The sequence below is a fragment of the Callorhinus ursinus genome, unplaced genomic scaffold, assembly GCF_003265705.2.
Source record: "Callorhinus ursinus isolate GAN/ISIS: 27379988/994484 unplaced genomic scaffold, GSC_fseal_2.0 scaffold35, whole genome shotgun sequence".
NCBI lineage: Eukaryota > Metazoa > Chordata > Mammalia > Carnivora > Otariidae > Callorhinus > Callorhinus ursinus.
Genome location: NW_027397097.1, coordinates 1,859,730 through 1,879,502, shown reverse-complemented (window position 1 = coordinate 1,879,502; position 19,773 = coordinate 1,859,730). Strand labels below are relative to the sequence as shown.

Genomic DNA, 19,773 nt, shown 5'->3' with positions numbered 1-19,773 from the left:
AGCCCCACATGGGGCTTCTCCCTCTCCCTCTGCCTCTCCCCCACACACTTGTGCTTCTCTCTCTCTCTCTCTCTCTGTCTCAAATAAATAAAATCTTTAAAAACAAAAAAGAACTGATAACTGACAGCCAAAAAGTGGAAACAGCCCAAATGTCCATCAACTGATGATCAGATAAACAAGATGTGGTATATTCAGACCATAGAATATTGTTCAACCATGAGAAAAGATTGAAGTACTGATGTAAGCTGCAATATTGTTGAACCTTGAAACATGCTGAGTGACAGAAGTTAGTCAGAAAAGACCACACAGTATATGATTGCATGTATATGAAATGTCCAGAATAGACCAATCCACAGAGACAGAAAGTAGATTAGTGGTTGTCAGGGTCTGAGGCAGAGAGGAGGTAGGGGTAGTGACTACTAATGGATTTAGGGTTTCCTTTTGGGGTGATAAAAATGTTCTGGAATTAGATAGTCCTGGTGGTTACCCAACCTTGTGAATATCCTAAAACTGTTGAATAGTATACTTTAATAGGATGAATTTTACCGGATGTGCGTTGTATCTCAATAAAAGAATAATTTAAAAAACCTGAAAGCAATAACAGAACTTCTGTTCTCAGATGTTCAAGGTTAAATGACTTCCCTCAGGTCGGATACATAAGTGGGAAAACCAGGACTCCAACCACGGCTTCTGGCTCCACATCGATGAGTCCACACTCTTCTTTCTTAACCCGAGGCTCCTTCAGCTCTTGTAGCCTCTTACTAATAGCTGGTCTTTAACTATTCTTTCTCACAGGCCTTTATCCAGCTCGAACTCGCGGCCCAACCAGAGGGGGATGGGAAAGGCAGGGCAAAGAGAACACCACCGACCCCAGGCCCAAAGCAGTGGGGTCCAGGACAGTGCACTGTGCCCCATTTGTGCAGGTGAGCTGCTGGGGCCCAGGGGTTATTGTGGGACTACTAGGCGTCGCTTGTGGGAGGACTAGGAGACCTGGGAACGCTGCCAGGGAATATTCGAGCTTCGACTCCCAGTCTTCTCCGCAGTTACATACAAGTCTGTTTGGAGCACAGGCTTACGTTGTGTTGGCCAAGCTGAGGAAAGGACATGAGCCCTATCCCCAGGGGAAATACAAAACAAAGCAATAGGAAATACTATCAGAGAGGGCCTAGCATTTCCTTCCCAACTGTTTCCTCCATGTCCCAATTCTCTAAATCCCTATTCAAATGATACTTATTTGCCAGGTCTTCTCTGATCTTCTCAGCTCATCTTTCCGAGCCGAGCCCCTGCAGTACCCTCAGATTCCCTTGCACTTGGCACTTCTCACTTCTGCTTTGTATCACAGTTGCCTGTGGCCATAGCTTATCTTTACCCCTGAACTCTACAGCCCAGAAGGATGGGCCTCAGTTTCCACCCCTCGGCTCCTGACACAGTGTAAGTCCTAGAGTAAACTCTTGATAAATGTTTGGCGGATTCACGACCGGACAGTGTCAGCTGTAGAATATACAGCCAGAGTAAATTTCCCACAAAAACAGCCGCACTGGGGTGGCATCGTGCCTAGGAGCGGGCCCAACTTTGCTAACCTCCTTCTCTCCCCCTTAGGCTCCTTCAGCGCTGAGGTTCTTCCCCGGCACGCTGCCACCTGCGGAGAGATCTCCCCACCTCAGCAAGCCTCTCCCTCCTCATCACCATCTTCATCACAGTCCGTACTGTGGGTGTCCTCCCCAGAAAGCTCACCACCCACATCCTGGGTCCAGTGCCCTCTCTGCCAGTTGTACTTCTCAGCAGGAGAAGTAGAAGAACATGCCAGCATTTGTGGGGAGGTCCCTCAGACGTGAGCCATGAGGTGCCATGGTTTTGGCCTCCCTGCCCTCTGTGACTAAAACTGGGGAGTGGGTCTTGTGACAGCTAAGAGTTGATAAGGCCCAGCTGCCTTCCTCCTTTCTTTCCACTCATTCCCTTAGGACTCTGCCTGAGGGCACCTCTGGGCCCAGCCTGCTCTCCACTCCCGGTTGTCAAGGCTTCTGTCACCATGGCACCCTACTCTCCCAAGACAGCTCCATCCTTTTCCCCTTTGGAACTTCTGGGGTAGAACTGGTGATCTCTCTAGGGCTTTGGGACATAATCCAGAACGTCTTCCTCTCAGTGAGTGATGCGCATCCTCATGCCCATTTTCCTGAAAGGAAAACTGAGACCGAGTGAAACAAAAGCACTGCCTGGCAGATAAGATCTTGTGATATACTGGGAAGTTGAGAGTGATTTTTGAGCACGAGACTAACCTCCAACATCCCATGACCTTAACTCCCAGTATCCTTCGTGGGTTCCCTCCCTAGGTGCGATCAGGTAATGGTGTTATTGTGTGACTTGAAGCAAGTTCTCCATCCTGGACCCAGAATTAACCCTCAGTAACAGAAAACCCCGTCCTCCTGCTTGCAGAGCTATTCTAGGGATCAGATGGGTTGATGACTAAGGAATGGGTCTAGGCTCGGCTATGGAACCTTGGGCAAATCCCAGTCCCCATCTGTACAATGAGACAGTCGGACCAGAGGGTCTCTAAGGTCGCCTCCACCTGTGATATTCTCAATTCTATTCCCACCTTTCTTGAGCAACTATGTCCTCTCCCCTTTCCCAGAAGTTTCCACTGTGTGGTACTCACCAGTTCCTCTGGTCTCCAGGGTACAGGGCAGAGGGGGAGCAGCTGGTCCTGGCAAAGGGAGGGCCCAGGGCGGGGTTTTGAACTCAAGGGTAGGAAAGAGGAAGCTGGGCACAGTCAGGGGAGCAGACAGAGCAGGAGTTAAGTCCTTCGGTCCCTACCAGCATAGGCGGGTACAGCCATGGACCTCCTCACGGTAAGAGGCCTGCTCTCCTACTTTCCCTCATCCTGCTCCCATTTCTGGCCATAATTAAAACAACAGATTGAGCCACAGGGGCAGAGAGGACATCCCAGCCGCCGTGCAGGTGATGGATATTGCCATGTTGGTGGAGGAGAGCCCCTGGAGCCCCAAGCCTGGGCCCAGAGAGAAGAGCAGTGAGGGGGGCTAGGCCCGGTACAAGAGAGGGATGAGGCAGCACAGAGAGGAATGCTACCCAAAGTAGGAGAGGACAAAGCCAGGAAAGGTTGGTGGGGAGGAGCATTAGGATCTGCTAGGAGTCCTGGACAGAGCTGAGGGGCTGGGGGAAAGCCCAGGTCAAAGACCCTCTGCGTGGACCTGTCCTTCGGAGGCTCTGGGACTCTCAGAGGGATGAGCAGCTGGAAGATGAAATCAACAAAATGGGAGCTGGGTCCTGGGCAGATCCTGTGTTAGACTCCCCGTGCAGCCCCATCCACCTGCTTTAACCTCCCCTTTCTCAGGGTACCCACACTGGCCCACTGTGTGTGGGTTCCTGTTGAGGGTGGCAGCTGTGCTGAGGAAGGGGGACCCTGGCGGGACCCAGGCCTGGCCCTTCCTCACCTAGGAATCTACACAATAAAATGGTGACGAAGGTAACGTTTATAATCTTCAGTGCTGCTGGCTTTTAAGATGTAGAAGGTGGCCGTAAACTAAGGAATGCAGGGAACATAGCTCTAGAAGTTGGATCGGATTCTCCCTTGGAGCCACCCTGTCCTGCCGACACATTGACTTTTACCCCAATGATACTGATTTCTGAATTCTAACCTCTAGAACTGTAAGACTAAATTTGTATAGTTTTTTGTATAGCCAACTTTTTTTAAAAGAAAAGGATGCTTTTTTTCAATAAGACCAATTTTCTAAATATCAGTATTTCAATAAAAGGGGTGTTTGTTAACAACAAATCTATACAAGAAGCTATTATTATGGTATGAAAGGGTGTTTCCAAAATGATTGATTCCTAGAAAACATGGAAATGAAATTTATCCCCTACACAGACATAATCTTTTGGGGAACATTCATATTTTCATTATATAAGACGATTACATTAGATAAACCATATATACTAGAGTAGAGGATGTATATTTGATGTAGAAATTAATTTCAGAGTAATAGATAAAGGTGGTAGCCTTCTTATTTTCCTTCTTAAAAGAAAAAAATGGAATCTTTTTTTTTTACATTATTATATTCCACATTTTGGGTGTTTTGAATGAGTAAAGATTCCAGAAATCCAAAACTAGTAACAATAATTCCTATTTGAGTTGAGAAGTAGCATAAAGGGGAGTCAGGAACACCAGCTCCTCAGCCAGACTGCCTGGGTCCCCATCTCATCCGAGTGGCTTAGCTTATCTTTACCTCAGTTTCCTCTCCTGCTGAAGGGGGCGTGAATGCTCCTACCTCACAGGGTTATTGTAAAGAGTGAGTTGCTGTACTTGGGAAGTGCTCAGAAAAGAAGCATATATAAGCACTACATTAACTGTACTTCAAAAACAACATTGTTAGTATGCTTTTGGGCAAAAGCAAACTAGTATGGTGTCTGGGCTGAGGGCTTAAAGGTAGAAGGGTGAGGGAGGCCCCACAGCAAAGGAAGTCCTTTGCTCTCTCCGCCCTTCATCCAGCCACAGCCCACCTGGACAGAGATCGCGAACAAGAAGCTGAGGTTCCCACCTCCGCTCCTGGCCGCCATCCAGGAGGGGCGCCTGGGCCTAGTGCAGCAGCTGCTGGAGTCGGGGGTCGAGGCGTCGGGCAGCGGGCCAGGTGGGCCCCTGAGGAACGTGGAGGAGGCCGAGGACCGCTCCTGGAGGGAAGCGCTCAATCTGGCCATCCGGCTGGGCCACGAGGCCATCACTGATGTGCTGTTGGCCAATGTCAAGTTTGACTTCCGGCAGATCCACGAGGCCCTGCTGGTGGCGGTGGACACAAACCAGCCGGCCGCGGTGCAGCGCCTGCTGGCCCGGCTGGAACGGGAGAAGGGCCGCAAAGTGGACACGAGGTCTTTCTCGCTGGCCTTCTTTGACTCGTCGATCGATGGCTCGGGCTTTGCCCCCGGCGTCACTCCCCTCACCCTGGCCTGCCAGAAGGACTTGTATGAGATCGCCCAGCTGCTCATGGCCCAGGGCCACACCATCGCCCGGCCCCACCCGGTCTCCTGCGCCTGCCTCGAGTGCAGCAACGCCCGCCGCTACGACCTGCTGAAGTTCTCCCTGTCCCGCATCAACACCTACCGCGGCATGGCCAGCAGGGCCCACCTCTCGCTGGCCAGTGAGGACGCCATGCTGGCTGCCTTCCAGCTCAGCCGGGAGCTCAGGCGTCTTGCGCGCAAGGAGCCTGAGTTTAAGGTCGGAGTCTCATACTTTCCCCCGCCCGTGGTCGCCCATATCTGTCCTTTCACATGGGCAGGGGTGGGCCTGGGGCGGGGGTCCTGGGGCGTGGAAAACAAAAGAAAGATGATGAGGCCTTGTTCTGTTCTCAGTAACCCTCCATTTTGTTGTTGTTTTAAGATTTTATCCATTTATTTGAGGCAGAGAGAGCACAAGCGGTGAGGAGGGGCAGAGGGAGAGGGAGAAGCAGGCTCCCCGCTGAGCAGGGAGCCCGATGCAGGGCTGGATCCCAGAGCCCTGAGGTCATGCCCTGTGTACCCCTCCATTTTCATGGGGAGTTACAGAATCCCACCCTGAAGGGGGAATCTCCTTCTAATGGCAGAGAGCCATCACTCTAGGGGCACCTAGTTTTATGGGGGCAGCACAGACCCCACGCTAGGGATGCCCTGGGACTGTCTAGGGAAGGAGGGAGAACACAGAAAAGCAGCGAGACAGAGATGACATTCAGTGGAAGCCGTCCTTTCTGAATACCTCCTGTGAGGTCCCACATCAAGCATTGTGTATTGGGGCGCCAAGCTTGTGATCCCAAGCAGCGAAGGGCAGAGTGAGGTGGACAAGCCTCTCCTAGGATGCTCAGCTTCCCTTCGTGCCTCTGTGGAGAATGCTACGTGGCTTCTAAAACCCAGAAAAGAGAGGTCAGGGCGCTGCAGCTGTTTTGCTCAGGACAGACTCCTTTGAAGAAGCGGAATTAATCTTGGCTGCACAGCCAGGTGGTTTAAAGTGAAGAGGAGTCGGGAGGATATTTGCAGTAGGGGTGCAGTGTAAGCAAAGGCTGTCGGGTAGAAAAACTCGACATGGCGATGAGTGCAGGGGCCCGCATGGGACAGAGAACGTGTGAAGGGGAGGCGGGGAGGTCCGGTGGCAGGGACTTGTCAGGAGCCTTGATTACCACCAGCCCCGTTCCGTCCCTCACTCATCCACTGACATCCCCTCTGCCAGGCCTACTTGGTCCCCATGCTCAAGATCACCATTAGGCGGGGACACAGACAAGGCTATTGAAACAGAGGCCGAAGGCAGGACGCGGTCCATGCCAGGTGAGCCGGGGAAAGAGCATGCTGCTTCACCAGAGTTGTGGAAGACTCGGAGCTCCCACTTCACAAGTAGCAGGAAAGAGGGGTCCTTCCGAAGGACTCTCCCTCCGTGCTTGCAGCAACCCCACAGAAGAGGCAGCAGAGACTCTCCAGGCCTGGCAAGGGGCTCCTTGCCCCACGTGACACCACCTGAGGGACGGTGCTGGGCTCGGGCCTCACCTCCTGGAATTCCTACCTGGATTCTCCCTGGGATTGGGGCCCTGAGTAAAACCAAGGCCAGGCTGGGTAAGTGGAGGCAAGAACTGTCCTACCCGTCTCTGCTGCTAAAACTGATAGCTTCTCAGGTAAGGTAGGCGCTCAAAAAAAAACGAACGAAATGAACCCACGAGAGGCACGCAGAGCGGGACGAGAAGTGGGCCGGGAAACAGAGACTGGAAGGGGTAGGTACAAAGGTGGCAGCGGGGTTTGGGCTGTACTGACCTAGGGCTGAGGCAGACGGAGCACCAGAAAAGCAAAGCTGACACAAGAGGCACCTCAGAGCAAGGAGTCGAGCTGGGGTGGCAGAGGAGAAAGGAACAGACGACTCAGGGTGACACCACATGTGGGGAAGTGAGGGCCCGCAGCAGGACAGAGGGGGCCCAGGCCCGCTGTTGGGAAGGTGGGGCTGACTTAACGGGGCTGGGGCTGCAGGGTGGCCACACACACCGGCTCCCCTGCAGCCCGAGTACATTGCCCTGGAGGCGCTGAGCCAGGACTACGGCTTTGAACTGCTGGGCATGTGCCGGAACCAGAGCGAGGTCACTGCGGTGCTCAATGACTGGCGCGAGGACGAGACTGAACCCGAGGCTGAGGGCCTGGGCCAGGCCTTTGAGGAAGGCATCCCCAACCTGGCGAGGCTGCGACTGGCCGTCAACTACAACCAGAAGCGGGTCAGCTGGGCCCTACCCACCTCCCCCACCCCTGCCCCGATCCCTGCCTGGCCAAGGCTAGGTATGCCCCGGTGCAGCCCAAATAAGTCCTCTCCCTGCCTCCCTGGACTCTGATCCCGAGCACTCTTCCATCTAGGCCCTTGGCCCTCTGGGTCTCCTCACCTCCCTTCTTACCTTTAGTCTAAGCCCCTAACCTCTCCCCAGCCCTTGGAAGTCCCATGACCCACCGGGACCCTACCTTCAGCCCAGACATCTGGGTTTTGCTCAGCTCTGTCTCTGGCCTATGGAGTAAGTTTGGTCCAGTCTTCTGTTGTTAGACTTCAGTATCTCTCTCTATTCAGCAAGATTAGCTCTCCAAGGGCTTAGATACAAAGTGATTCCATTATTCCCCACCTCATTAGGTACTGTGCCTGTAAGCTAAAGACAGGCTCCTTTTCTAGCCTCCACACCCCTTACTCCTCCCTCTCACCCACCCTCAGAGATCCTGTCCTACCAGGAGCTAAACCAAAAACCTTCCTTCATAACAGCTTCCCTGGCCCTGCCCTCCAAGACACCAAACCCTATTTTCCCTGCTCCTCTCCTCCTCAGGACTGGTGCCCCACATCTCTAACAAGACAGGAACCCCTGAGGGTTCTGGGCCTTGGGTACCTAGTTCCACCCATCACTGCCTTAAGTTCAAGAATGTGGGATCTGGAGGTGCCTGGCTGGCTCAGCCAGTAGAATGTTGGACTCTTGATCTCTGGGTTTTGAGTTTGAGTCCCATGTTGGGTACAGAGATTACTCAAAAAAAAAAAAAAAATGTGGGATCCGGAGAGTGCAGAAAAATCTTCGAGTTCAGCTTCTCTTTCATAGACTAGGAAACCAAGACCCAAAGAGGGGTGGGGTCTGGGGTCTGCCCAGGGTCACACGGCAAATGAGTTGCCTTTCTTCTGAGCTGGCTGGCCTGAGAAGAAAAGAAATATGACTCAATCTTTGTGGCAGGGAAGGAAGGACTACGTACCCAGCTGGCTCCCTCCCTCTCTTCCCTGCCTGGTAACCACCCACTCGGCTCATGCGCCCTCTCTGCTTAGTTTGTAGCACACCCCATCTGCCAACAAGTCCTGTCCTCCATCTGGTGTGGGAACCTGGCGGGCTGGCGTGGAAGCACCACCATCTGGAAGCTCTTTGTCGCCTTCCTCATCTTCCTCACCATGCCCTTCCTCTGCCTTGGCTACTGGCTGGCGCCCAAGTCCCGGGTACTAGGAATAAAGTTAATGATAACTGCCATTTATTGAGCGCTTTGCTAATATGCTCATTGAGTCACCTAAAGTGGCCCTGGGAAGTCGGTCTGATGCTGATTTATAGAGAAGGCACGGAGAACAGAAGTGCTCTTTTTGTCCGGGGGACACAGGAACAGCACAGTCAGGATTTAAACTGAGGTCTCTCAGCCTCCAAAGCCTGATGTTTATATACAACCCCATACTCTCCTAAAGAGACCCCCGCCCCAGCCTACAGGTTCTTTGAGGGCCTTTATGGACCCAGTTGTTTTTATTCCTTCACCTCAACAAGTATCTCCTTGAAACCCTGCTGTGAGCCGGGCGTTATGCCTGCCCCTGGGGATTTAATGAAGAGCAAGCGATGTTAGCCAGCTGAGGAACAGGGAGAGCCATGCTCCAGGGAGCAGGAGCAGGATGTTGGAAGGCCCAGGGGAGGGAAAACATAAAGGATTAGTGAAACTGAAAGAATGTCTGTGTTGCTAAAGCATAAGTAGAAATAGCAAGTGGTGGGAAGCAGGCAGGGGCCAGATCTAGCAGAGCCTTATAAGCAGTGATGGAAGCCAGTGTAGGACTTGAATCAAGGGAGTGATCCCATTAGTTGTGTATTTTGGAAAGTTCTCTCTACTAGAGGCATGAGGATGGAGGGGGTGGGGCAGGAGTTAGGGAGATGGGGACACGGGAGGACGAGAAGGAAGAAGTTTGGGATAGAAGATGATGAATTTATTTTTTACCTCGGTTGAGCTTAAACTCGAGGAGCCTGTGGGACCTCCAAGGGGAAGTTCCTTCACTTCTATGATCCTCAGTTTCTTAGCTGAAAAAACGGAGAATGGTAATACTCGTACAGTTGTGAAGGAAATAGATATGAAATGTAGTACATTCTCAATAAATGCCTGAATATGTGCATGTGTGAAAGGAAGGGTCTGGAAGTTCTCCCAGGAAGGGGGGAGATGTGACAGGTCTCTGAGAGCCATGCTTTCCCTCCTTGCCCCCAAGCTGGGCCGCCTGCTGAAGATCCCAGTGCTGAAGTTCCTGCTGCACTCCGCCTCCTATCTGTGGTTCCTCATCTTCCTGCTGGGCGAGTCCCTGGCCATGGAGACACAGCTGAGTACCTTCCGCGGCCGCAGCCAGAGCATCTGGGAGACTTCCCTACACATGGTTTGGGTCACAGGTACATGTGTGGGGCCTTTTTTTTTTTTTTTTTTTTTTTGTAGCTATCCCCTTGGTGGGCTTCCTTGCTGTTCTTCAAAATAAGTACTCCAATGAGGGGGCCCTCTCCCTGTGGATGTGCCCTGAACATATAACCAAACCCCCCTGGGCTCTCCCACACCAAAGGACCTTTTCCATTCACCCCTAGGGGATCCATCCCTGTGATAGACTCCCTGAGCAAGCCCTGTGATAAGACTCTGGACATCCCTATCCTCTCACAAATAAGACACGGGTCCATAGTGTCAGGTGGGAAGTTACCCTGGTGTCATGGTAGCCTGCCAGTACACCAGCAGGCAGTCTAGTCCCAAAAATCATGGAACAGAATGGCTCATGGACCAAATTGAGATGCCTAAGTTGTACAGTTTATTAAATCCCTAAATGGTATGCTTAGGATGGTGTGGTTAGGGGGAGCAGAGTTGAGGTCCAAGCAGGGGCTACAACAGCCAGAGGTTGCCTGGCCCCAACACTTCATCTATGGGAGAGATGTGGGGGCAAGTATGTTTGGCCACAGCTGAGGCTTGCTAATCATCCTGAAGGGCAGCTCTGTGTTTCCTTCGCAATCCTTGTACAAAGGACACAGAGGGCCAGAATGGGTATTACCAGTGGGTAGCTGACTTAAAAGCTGGTGAGTCCTGAGGGCTTCCTCTGCCGCATGTATATTCAGTATATCATGAATATTTAGAGTCTATCCATCCCTTTCCATGTATGTTCACACACACACATGCTCTACTCATTTTATTTGTTCAGCACGTCACCCAAATAACTAACTTATCTATGCTCAGTGTATAAGTTTCATTCATTCCATTGGTTTCTTCTAGAGCAGAATCAAGTATTCTTAAACAATTCTGCAAAGGCAATTACAAGAATCCCCGGAGCTCTACCTAGCCTCTGGCCGGTCAGCTCGGCGGGCTGGGCTGTTGGCCGCTTCCTCGGCCGTCCTCCCCTCATTCAGCTCTAGCTTAGTTAGCAAACCTCCCCGAGCTAGCAGTAGACCAAGTCCACTGCTCCACCTTGTACCAAGGCCATGATGACTGAAAGGAAATCTGGCCGAGAAACTCTGGGGAAGAAAACAAGAGCAGTCCAAGAGGAAAAGTTTCCCATCCAGTGATTTACTAAACATGATGGACCTATGCTAAGTGGAAATAAAGCCAATTCTGTTCCTGCCCATGGGGGAAGAAACGTCTTAAGAAACCAAACTCTGCATTTCTTCATGAACTAAGTGCTTGTTGCTACCCTACTGTGAGTGAAGCCAGGATCAATTAAATATGGTTCCATCCACACGTGCAACATCTACCCCAGGCTCACAGGATAGTCTCCCAGCCCCGGTCCCTGCCCACACTGCCCTGTCACCTGGCCGGCTTGCCCCGCCCCTCCTTCCTATCTCGGCTTAAAGGTCATTTTCTTTGAGAAGCTTTCCCTGGCCCCCAAATCAGGGTGAGGATCCGTTTCTAACCACTCCCGAAACAGCCTCTCTATTCCCCTGCTCCTCAATCTGAGCATTTACCACACTGGATTGTAACCACTGGGCTACTTGCCTGTCTCCCTCGCTGGCATCCTGGGAGGCCAGGAGCTGTATTTGTCTTATTCACCACCAGGCCCCACTTGCACATGGTAGGAGCTTAATGAATGTTGGTTTAATAGTGACTCCTAGGCCTTGCGCTGTGCACTGTGGACAAGGAGATGAATCAGACAGAGTCCCTGCCCTTAAGGGGTGCAAAGTTCAGGGAAAGTGAGGGGAGACAGACCCAGGAAGAGATATCCCGCAGTGCCCCATGGTTGATGGCATCACAGAGATCTAACGGAAGCTGTGAGAGCCGAGTGCAAGGGGCAACTCACCCCACCTGCGTAGGGAAGGCTTCGCAGAGGAGGTAGTATTTGACCTGGGCCATAAAAGTGAGCCTGGCTTCAAACAGGTGCGGAAGGGCCTTCTAGGCAGACGGAAACAGCACACCCTTATATCTAAGGAATGGAGAAGGGTACAAAGCAGCAGGATTACCTGGCTAATAGGGTCCAGCTCCCGTAACCACCACCATCCCCAGGTCTGGCTCTCAGAGCAGGCAGGTAATTTGGAGCCCCTTCAAATCAATATTCTCGAAATATTTGTCCAGTATTTGTTCGGTGGAAGGCAGGGAGAAACAGATTTAAATCATTCCCTCCCAGTCCCAGCCTCTCCCAGGTATAGTTTATACATATCAGCTGCCTGGGGTCATCAATGCAGGCCACACCACAGATGAGTCTGCATCAGCCAGGAGGCTTTTATTTTATTTGTTTGTTTGTTTGTTTGTTTGAGAGAGAGCACAGGAGCAAGGTGGGGAGGGGCAGAGGGAGAGGGAGAGAGAATTTTAAGCAGTCTCCACACCCAGCACAGAGCCTGTCATGGGGCTCCATCTCACGACCCTGAGACCATGACCTGAGCCAAAATCAAGAGTCCGAGGCTCAACTCACTGAGCCACCAAGGCGCCCCAGGAGTTTTTATTTTCACGGAAGATCATTTTGTCCTTATGTAGATTGCATGTTTATGCTTTATCAACTCTGTCCCCGTGATAGTTTAGCTCTCCGCCCCCCGTGGGTAGGTGCCCCCACACCATAACCTAGCTCTCCCCCTACCACCTCCTTCAGGCTTCCTGTGGTTTGAGTGCAAGGAGGTGTGGATCGAGGGCCTGCGCAGTTACCTCCTGGACTGGTGGAACTTCCTTGACATGGTCATCCTGTCCCTGTACCTGGCGGCCTTCGCACTGCGCCTCCTTCTGGCCGGGCTTGCCCACGCACACTGCCGGGATGCCCCGGATGGGGCTGCCTGCCACTATTTCACCACAGCTGGTGAGTGCCCCCTGACTCAGCTTGACTCCCCCAATCCCTTCTCTCCCCTGGCTCTCAGCCTCAGCCCCCATTCCACCCCACACAGAGCGAAGTGAGTGGCACACCGAGGACCCCCAGTTCTTGGCGGAGGTGCTTTTTGCTGTCACCAGCATGCTCAGCTTCACCCGTCTGGCCTACATTCTGCCGGCCCATGAGTCACTGGGCACGCTGCAGATTTCCATTGGCAAGATGATTGACGACATGATCCGGTGGGTACTATCCCTGCTCAGAGCATCCTCCCCTGTCATAGACTCCACTGGATCTCCTTATAAAATTCCCTAGCCCTCTGCCACCCAGCTCCCCCTCCCCCACCCCGCCCCTGTTGTAGCCTAACCCATGCTCACCTCTGGCTCTAACTCTGCTGATGGTAAATCCTGTGCAACAGGACTCAAGGTTCACTCATCCTTGAACCACATCTCAGCATTTCAGTCCCTGCCTGGGAGACTGGCCCATCCCCAGATTTGATTGCTTCAACTCAATACCCTTCATTCTCAAGGAAGAGCTCCTGCTTTGGCACCATTTTAGTTTATTTATTTATTTATTTATTTTAAGATTTATTCATTTATTTTAGAGAGAGCATGTGTGCATATGAGTGGGGGGAGGGGCGGTAGGCAGGGAGAGAGGGAGAGAATCCTTAGGCAGACTCCCTGCTGAGCACAGACCCCCCCCCAACAAGGGGCTCGATCCCAGGACCCTGAGATCATGACCTAAGCTGAAATCAGGAGCCAGATACTCAACCGACTGAGCCACCTAGGTGCCCCTGGCACCATTTTAAATGACTTCTCCTTTCCCATCCCTACTTTCTCTATTCTTAATAGTCCAAACTGAATACTTGTCAAGAGATACTGTGTTTGGGAGGGCATCGCCCGATCCCTCTTCCTAGAACCTGACTTCTCCAAAGGTGGAGACTTTCTCTGACCCCTCCTCTTCCCCTCCCCTGCCAGGTTCATGTTCATCCTCATGATCATTCTGACCGCCTTCCTCTGTGGTCTCAACAACATCTATGTGCCCTACCAGGAGACGGAGCGGCTGGGCAAGTATGCTGGGGCAGAAGCAGGATGGGCAGGTGGGAGTCTGGGACGGAGCAGCCTAGAGCTTAGTGACCACCTCTGCCTTCCCCGTCTATTCACTCATAATTAATCTCTTGTTTGGGCAATAATTAATTCACTCTCTCATCGATTCACACTTATTCATTTGTTTGTTAACTCATTCATTTACTCACTTTCTTCCCAAACTTATTATTTTGAAAAATGTCAATCCTATGAAACAGTTAAAAGCACAGTGGACACCCATATACCCTCTGCCTAACTCTATCAATTGATGATATTTTGTCACATTTTGCTCCGTCTATTGCTCTCCTTATTCTTTTTTTTTTCCTTGAAACATTTAAAAAGTACGTTGCAAACATCATGACACTTCATCCCTAAATATTTCAGGAGATTTCCTAAGAGCATAACCAAAAAACCATTATCACACTCAAAAAATTAATTTATTTTGGGGCGCCTGGGTGGTTCAGTTGGTTAAGGTTCAGTGAGTTAAGCGTCTGCCTTCACCTCAGGTCATGATCTCAGGGTCCTGGGATCGAGCCCCATGTCAGGCTCTCATGCATTCGCACACGCTTTCTCTCTCTCTCTCTCAAATAAATAAAATCTTAAATTTTTAAATTTATTTTTCTTTCTTTTTTTTTAAGTAGGCTCTATACTCCACGTGATTCTTTCTCCCAGGGTCATGAGTTCAAACCCCACGTTGGGCATAGAGCTTACTTTCCAAAAAAAATAAAAAATAAACAAATAATTTGATATTGATCCCAAATCATTATTTACTGTACAGTTCTTACTCAAATTTCCCCAGTTGCACCCCCATCCCCCTGCCAGGAAAAAGTCTTTCTAGCTTTTTAAAAATCTGAAATCCAATCTGGAGTCATGTGTTACATTTTGTTGTCATTACCTCTTTAGTCTCCTTTAATCTGCAACACACCCTCTACCTTTTCTTTGTCTTTCATGACAAATGAACTTTTTTTAAGAACAGATCAAGGTATATTGTAGAGAGTGTTCCATAGTTGGGATTTATCAGACTAGTTCCTGTGGTAAGATTCAAGTTAAGCAATTTTGGCAGAATTCAACCTAGTTGATGATGGGGGTTTTCCATTGCATCACATCAGGAGACAGAAGATGTCAGTGTAGCCCACTGGTAGGCCTACTGGCCTAGCAAACCTCTTCACTGCAAAGTTACTAAGGATGCTCTTTTAGCAATGGAAAGATCTGTGGAGACCGTGTGACTAACCTGTTCCCTCCCAACTTTGACTTTGTGGCTTTAGCATACCTAGATGAATCTTGGTGATCTTTTACTGCTGTTCTTTCTACATTTATTTGTGGTGTCCTTCTATAAAGAAGTGCTCTCTTCTTTTCTGAAAGTCACTAAGGACACAAAGACTTTTTTTTTAAGAATCCATTACAGTTCATTATTCTTTTTGATGCTCAGTTCTTCCCAAATATGGCCAATAATTCTTGTATTTGTTTATTCATTCACTCATTGTACATTCGTTCGTTTGCCCACATTTTATGTCCATTCACCTTGTCATTCAGTTGTGGTGCGCTTTTTGTTATTGTTGTTGAGTTCACACCCATTTACTGACACCTTCTTCGTAGTAAGTCCTGTCCCCAGCACTGGAAGCAGAGACAGAGGCAGTGAACCAGACCCAGTCTCATGACGAAGATAGCCAGTGTGCACAAATAAGCTCAATCTGGGGCACGAAGTGCTGTGAGGAAAGAGGGCTTATGTCGAGGATCCCCAGAGGGGAGAGCCCCTTCCTCTGCCTTGGGCAATCAGGAAAGATTTCATAGAGAAGGGAGCATCTGGACTCCACCTCTAATGATTATGGGCTTCAGAGAAGGTGCAGGGCATCCTGGGCAGAAAGGGAACATGCACCAAAGCTGGGGCATCTGGTTGAAGAATCGCAAGATGTCTTCCACGGTTGGCATGTGGAGGCAATCCTGAGAGAGAGGAAGCTGGAGAGGGTAGAGGGGCCGGGTCACGGAGCTCATGAATGTCCTCCTGAGAAGCTTGGGCTTTCTCAGGCTGGCCAGGTTGCTCCCGGTGGCCTTTCAGGCAATGATTCCATTATAAATTCTTCATGAGTGCAACTATGGGATGGTTTCATTGATGATGCCGAAGGAGCCATGCTAGGGCCTGTGAATATTGGTCAAGGCTTTGTCATTGGTTCCAGCGTGAATGGAGGCTTTATTCAGACCAGTTCTCTTACTAAGAACATTTGTTCACGTCCCACTTTCAGGATGCTAGCTTAAAGGAACTGAGCTTGCACAGTTTCAACTATGAGTCTTAACACCAGGGGCAGCAACCACTCATGCCAGCCTGCTTCGTGGGTCCTGGTGCCACCGGTCACTGCACAGTGGCACAGAGAGCATGAGCCCTCCCGTGCTGTTCATTCATGCGTGACACCTAATTCAGTTAAAGACATTTCTGCTAACCGTCTCCGGGAGGTTGCATGGTAGGCATCTGGACTGAGAGCAATTAGGAGCATTTAAAGTTTGACAAGCAGAAGTACAATACCTCCAATCAGCTATTAGAAAGAACACCTTGGATGCCATGTGGAGGATGGAATAACAAGAGACTGAGGCCGGAGACCAGCCACAAGGGCGGTTGCAGTAATGGAGGCCTGAACTGGCGCTGAGATGGACGGAGTAAGACGGATTCACAAATTAATGCAAGAGGAGGGAGAATGTAGTCGGGTCTGTGAGGGACTAACAGATATACACATTCGACTGGGAGTAGAGAAGGGAGTTCAGAGGGGCTTCCTGGAAGAGGTGGCATTGGAGTTGCCGCTGCTGTGGTCCAAATCACCATCCCCTCTCACCTAGACCATGACAAGTTTCTTTTCTTTCTTCCTTCCTTCCTTCCTTTCCTTCCTTCCTTCCTTCCTTCCTTCCTTCCTTTCTTCTTTCTTTCTTTCTCTTTCTTTCTTTTTCTTTTTCTTTCTTCTTTCTTTCTTCTTTTTCTTTTTCTTTCTTTCTTTCTTTCTTTTTCTTTCTTTCTTTTCTTTCTTTCTCTTTCTTTTCTTTCTTTCTTTCTTTCTTTCTTTCTTTCTTTCTTTCTTTCTTTTCTTTCTTTCTTTCTTTCTTCTTCCTTTCTTTTTTAGAGAGAGAGAGACAGCATGCACACGCCAGGAGAGGGTACAGAGAGAGAGGGAGAGAGAGAATCCCAAGCAGGCTCCATGCTCATTGCAGAGCCCCACACCGGGCTCGATCCCACAACTCCGAGATCATGACCTGAGCTGAAATCAAGAGTCAGACACCCAACCGCCTGAGCCACCCAGGCACCCCAACCATGACAAGTTCTTAACTGGTCTTCATGCCCCCGCTCTCTCAAGGCTACATCCTTAGCACCTTTGGCACTACTATATGGTCAATAAATATTGGTTTACTGAAAAAATGAGTGTGAACTCAGAAATGACAAGAGTCAGTATGGGCCAGGATGGTCCAAAGGGCTTCCTGGAACCAGAACGCCCTTGGCTGAGTCCTGGAGGGTGAGGAGGAGTGTGTCTGGGTGGCACTCAGGCTCTCCTCCCACCCCTCACAGCCTATCCTTTGCTTGGCCCTGCATACCAGTTTCAACGAGACATTCCAGTTTCTGTTCTGGACCATGTTTGGCATGGAGGAGCACCACGTCGTAGACATGCCTCAGTTTCTGGTGCCTGAATTCGTGGGCCGGGCCCTCTACGGCATCTTTACCATCGTCATGGTCATCGTGCTGCTCAACATGCTCATTGCCATGATTACCAACTCCTTCCAGAAGATTGAGGTGAGCTGGGGCCCGCTGAGGCCAGGGAGAAGAAGGGACCCAGGGGTGGGGAGGAAAAGAACGCAAGGAGTCCCAACACTTGGCTTCCCACTCGGCCTCCACTCTTGTTTTGTGGTTTGAGGCAAGGGTTCCCTGCCAGGCCTCGTGTTCTTCATCTCTAAAATGAGGGTCTTAGTAATGGCGACTCGTTTCTCCAGACCCAAGTCTGGTGCTCTTTCCCCTTCCTGGTTGGGAGGAAGGGTGCGCTGTGGAAAAGTAGATGGGAACACGAGGAGGGAGAGGGAAGATGGAAGGGCTAGGGTTTGTGGCTGGAGAAGAGCCTGGGCAGGAACCGGATGTCAGAGGATGAAAGACAATGGGGAGGAAGAGAGGGAAGGGGGAGCCAGGCAGGAGAATGTGGTGATAGATGGGCATGGGGAGAAGACGGCGGTGGGCACACTGCAGAAGAAGGGGCGTGGAGACCGGGGGCGCTGGAGGCAGACGGGGCGGGCAGGGGGGCTGGGTACCAAAGTGGCCCTTGCAGAGCCCCTGCCTCCTGGCCGCAGGACGACGCGGATGTGGAGTGGAAGTTCGCTCGCTCCAAGCTCTACCTCTCCTACTTCCGGGAGGGCCTGACGCTGCCTGTGCCCTTCAACATCCTGCCCTCCCCCAAGGCCCTCTTCTACCTGCTCAGGTGATACCCTCAGAGCTCGCACTCCCCGCCTCCCAAGCACCCAGCTGCCCCCGCCCAGCTCCCTAGGCCCCGTCCCCTGACTGACCGCTTTCCGGCCCCTCCGAATCCCTCAGGAGAATTTTCCGCTTCATCTGCTCTTGCTGTTCCTGCTGCCAAACCAAGAAGCCAGACTATCCGCCAGTCCCTACCTACGTGAGTACGTCCTCTGCTTGTCATTGGGCTTTGTCACGCCGGGCCTCCAACTGTATTGTCTGCACCGCCTGTTTGTCTGCACACTCTTTGTCTTTTTGGTACGTTCCCCACAAAGCCATTTCCTATGTCCTCCTCTCGCACCTGGCTGCCCTTCCCTGTTCCTGGCTCTGGACGTTTCCCAAATTTCCAACCGTGGGTCACCCGGCTTAAACAGAAATCCATACTGCCTTGCTCCCAAGCCATGGGGATCCAGTTTGGCTCAGACCTGTCCTGCAGCCTTAGGTAGCCATTCCAGCACCCGCTGAGCCACAGAAGCGTCAGGAAACCCCTACTCTCCCAAGCAATCCTTTTCAGTATTATTACTTTTTAAAGCTTTTTTTCTTTTAGATTTTTATTTATTTATTTGAGAGAAAGACAGAGAGAGCACAGTGGGGAGGAGAGGGAGAAGCAGGCTTCCCACTGAGCAGGGAGCCCGATATGGGGCTCCATCCCAGGACCCTGGGATCATGACCTGAGCCGAAGGCAGACACTTAACTGACTGAGCCACCCAGGTGCCCCTCAGTATTATATTTTTATCACTATTATTAGACAAATTTTTTATATAATAAAAAAGAAAAAGAAAATAAATTTTATAAATTTTATTTTATAAAAAAAAAAAGCTCCAGACTTCAGACAAACTTCTTTGCCCTAAACTGAGCCAAGAAAAAATTGATTAAAAAAAAAAATTAAGAAACCAAGGGAAAATGCCCCACAAACTGGGAAATTAAACAGCTGATAGAGGCCTGAGAGAGGAGGCCGAGCCTCTAAGGGCTGGCTCCCTTACCTCTCGCTATCTGTTCCCTGACGCAGGCTTGGAGTGGGAGCCCCAGCCTATTTCAGACCAGCGTTAAGGCCAGGTCCGTCGGGGGTTCCTATCTGTTCCCTTTAAAACGTGTTACCTGAGGATCTCTCTAAGCCAGGGACTCCGGGCCAGCTCTTTGGGGGCCACAGGCCAACTCTGGAGCTCTGAGGTCCCTGGATCCCCTGATTGGTCCACAGTTTGTTCAACAAACACTTACCAACACCTCCACTGGAAATAAAGATCTGCATAACGGTGGTCCCTCCGGGTGTTGCCAGTCTAGCGTCGCAGAAGGAAACGAACGGTAACTGCACAGGACAACAAGCCCACGGTAGAGAGAGAGAAGCGCAGAGCGCTCCGGGAGCACAGCGGACAGGCCCCAGGATCCAGACTCAGGAACCAGGGAGCTTCCCAGAGCCCTTGAGAGCACAACAGAACCCTGAAGGGTAAACAGGAGGTCGGTGGGCAGATAGTGGAGAGGGCAGTTCTCAGCACAGGAAACTGCATGTGCTCAGCATGGGGAAAACAGGACGCTTACAAGACACTAAAACGCCCGGGACTCCCCCAACTCCCTGGCTCCGGGCAATCCCGTGTGGACACCTCCTTCACCCTAATGGACCTCTGCCTCCAAATTCTGGAATTACCGCCCTTTTCCCCCGGTCACTTCCTGTTCCTGTCCCGGCTGCCAGATGCCTACGTGCAGAC

At 51.0% G+C, this 19,773-nt stretch overlaps 1 protein-coding gene and 1 long non-coding RNA gene across 2 annotated transcripts in view; one reads left to right on the top strand and one right to left on the bottom strand.

Annotated features, from left to right (window-relative positions):
• Positions 1-19,773, top strand: part of XNDC1N (XRCC1 N-terminal domain containing 1, N-terminal like) — a 39,341-nt gene that overhangs the window by 16,991 nt on the left and 2,577 nt on the right. The window contains 14 exon segments of the mRNA XM_025848419.2: positions 796-923; positions 1,600-1,708; positions 2,630-2,650; positions 2,652-2,673; positions 4,505-5,224; positions 7,017-7,226; positions 8,297-8,461; positions 9,476-9,650; positions 12,308-12,508; positions 12,594-12,756; positions 13,492-13,584; positions 17,173-17,365; positions 17,911-18,038; positions 18,152-18,230. Of these exon segments, the coding sequence (XP_025704204.1) occupies positions 796-923; positions 1,600-1,708; positions 2,630-2,650; positions 2,652-2,673; positions 4,505-5,224; positions 7,017-7,226; positions 8,297-8,461; positions 9,476-9,650; positions 12,308-12,508; positions 12,594-12,756; positions 13,492-13,584; positions 17,173-17,365; positions 17,911-18,038; positions 18,152-18,230 (2,407 nt within the window).
• LOC141370457 (uncharacterized) lies at positions 7,957-19,500 on the bottom strand. Its single transcript, XR_012374494.1, has 3 exons — positions 19,289-19,500; positions 9,214-9,293; positions 7,957-8,169 (listed from the first exon to the last, which is right to left on the bottom strand). It is a non-coding gene; the product is annotated as an uncharacterized lncRNA (long non-coding RNA).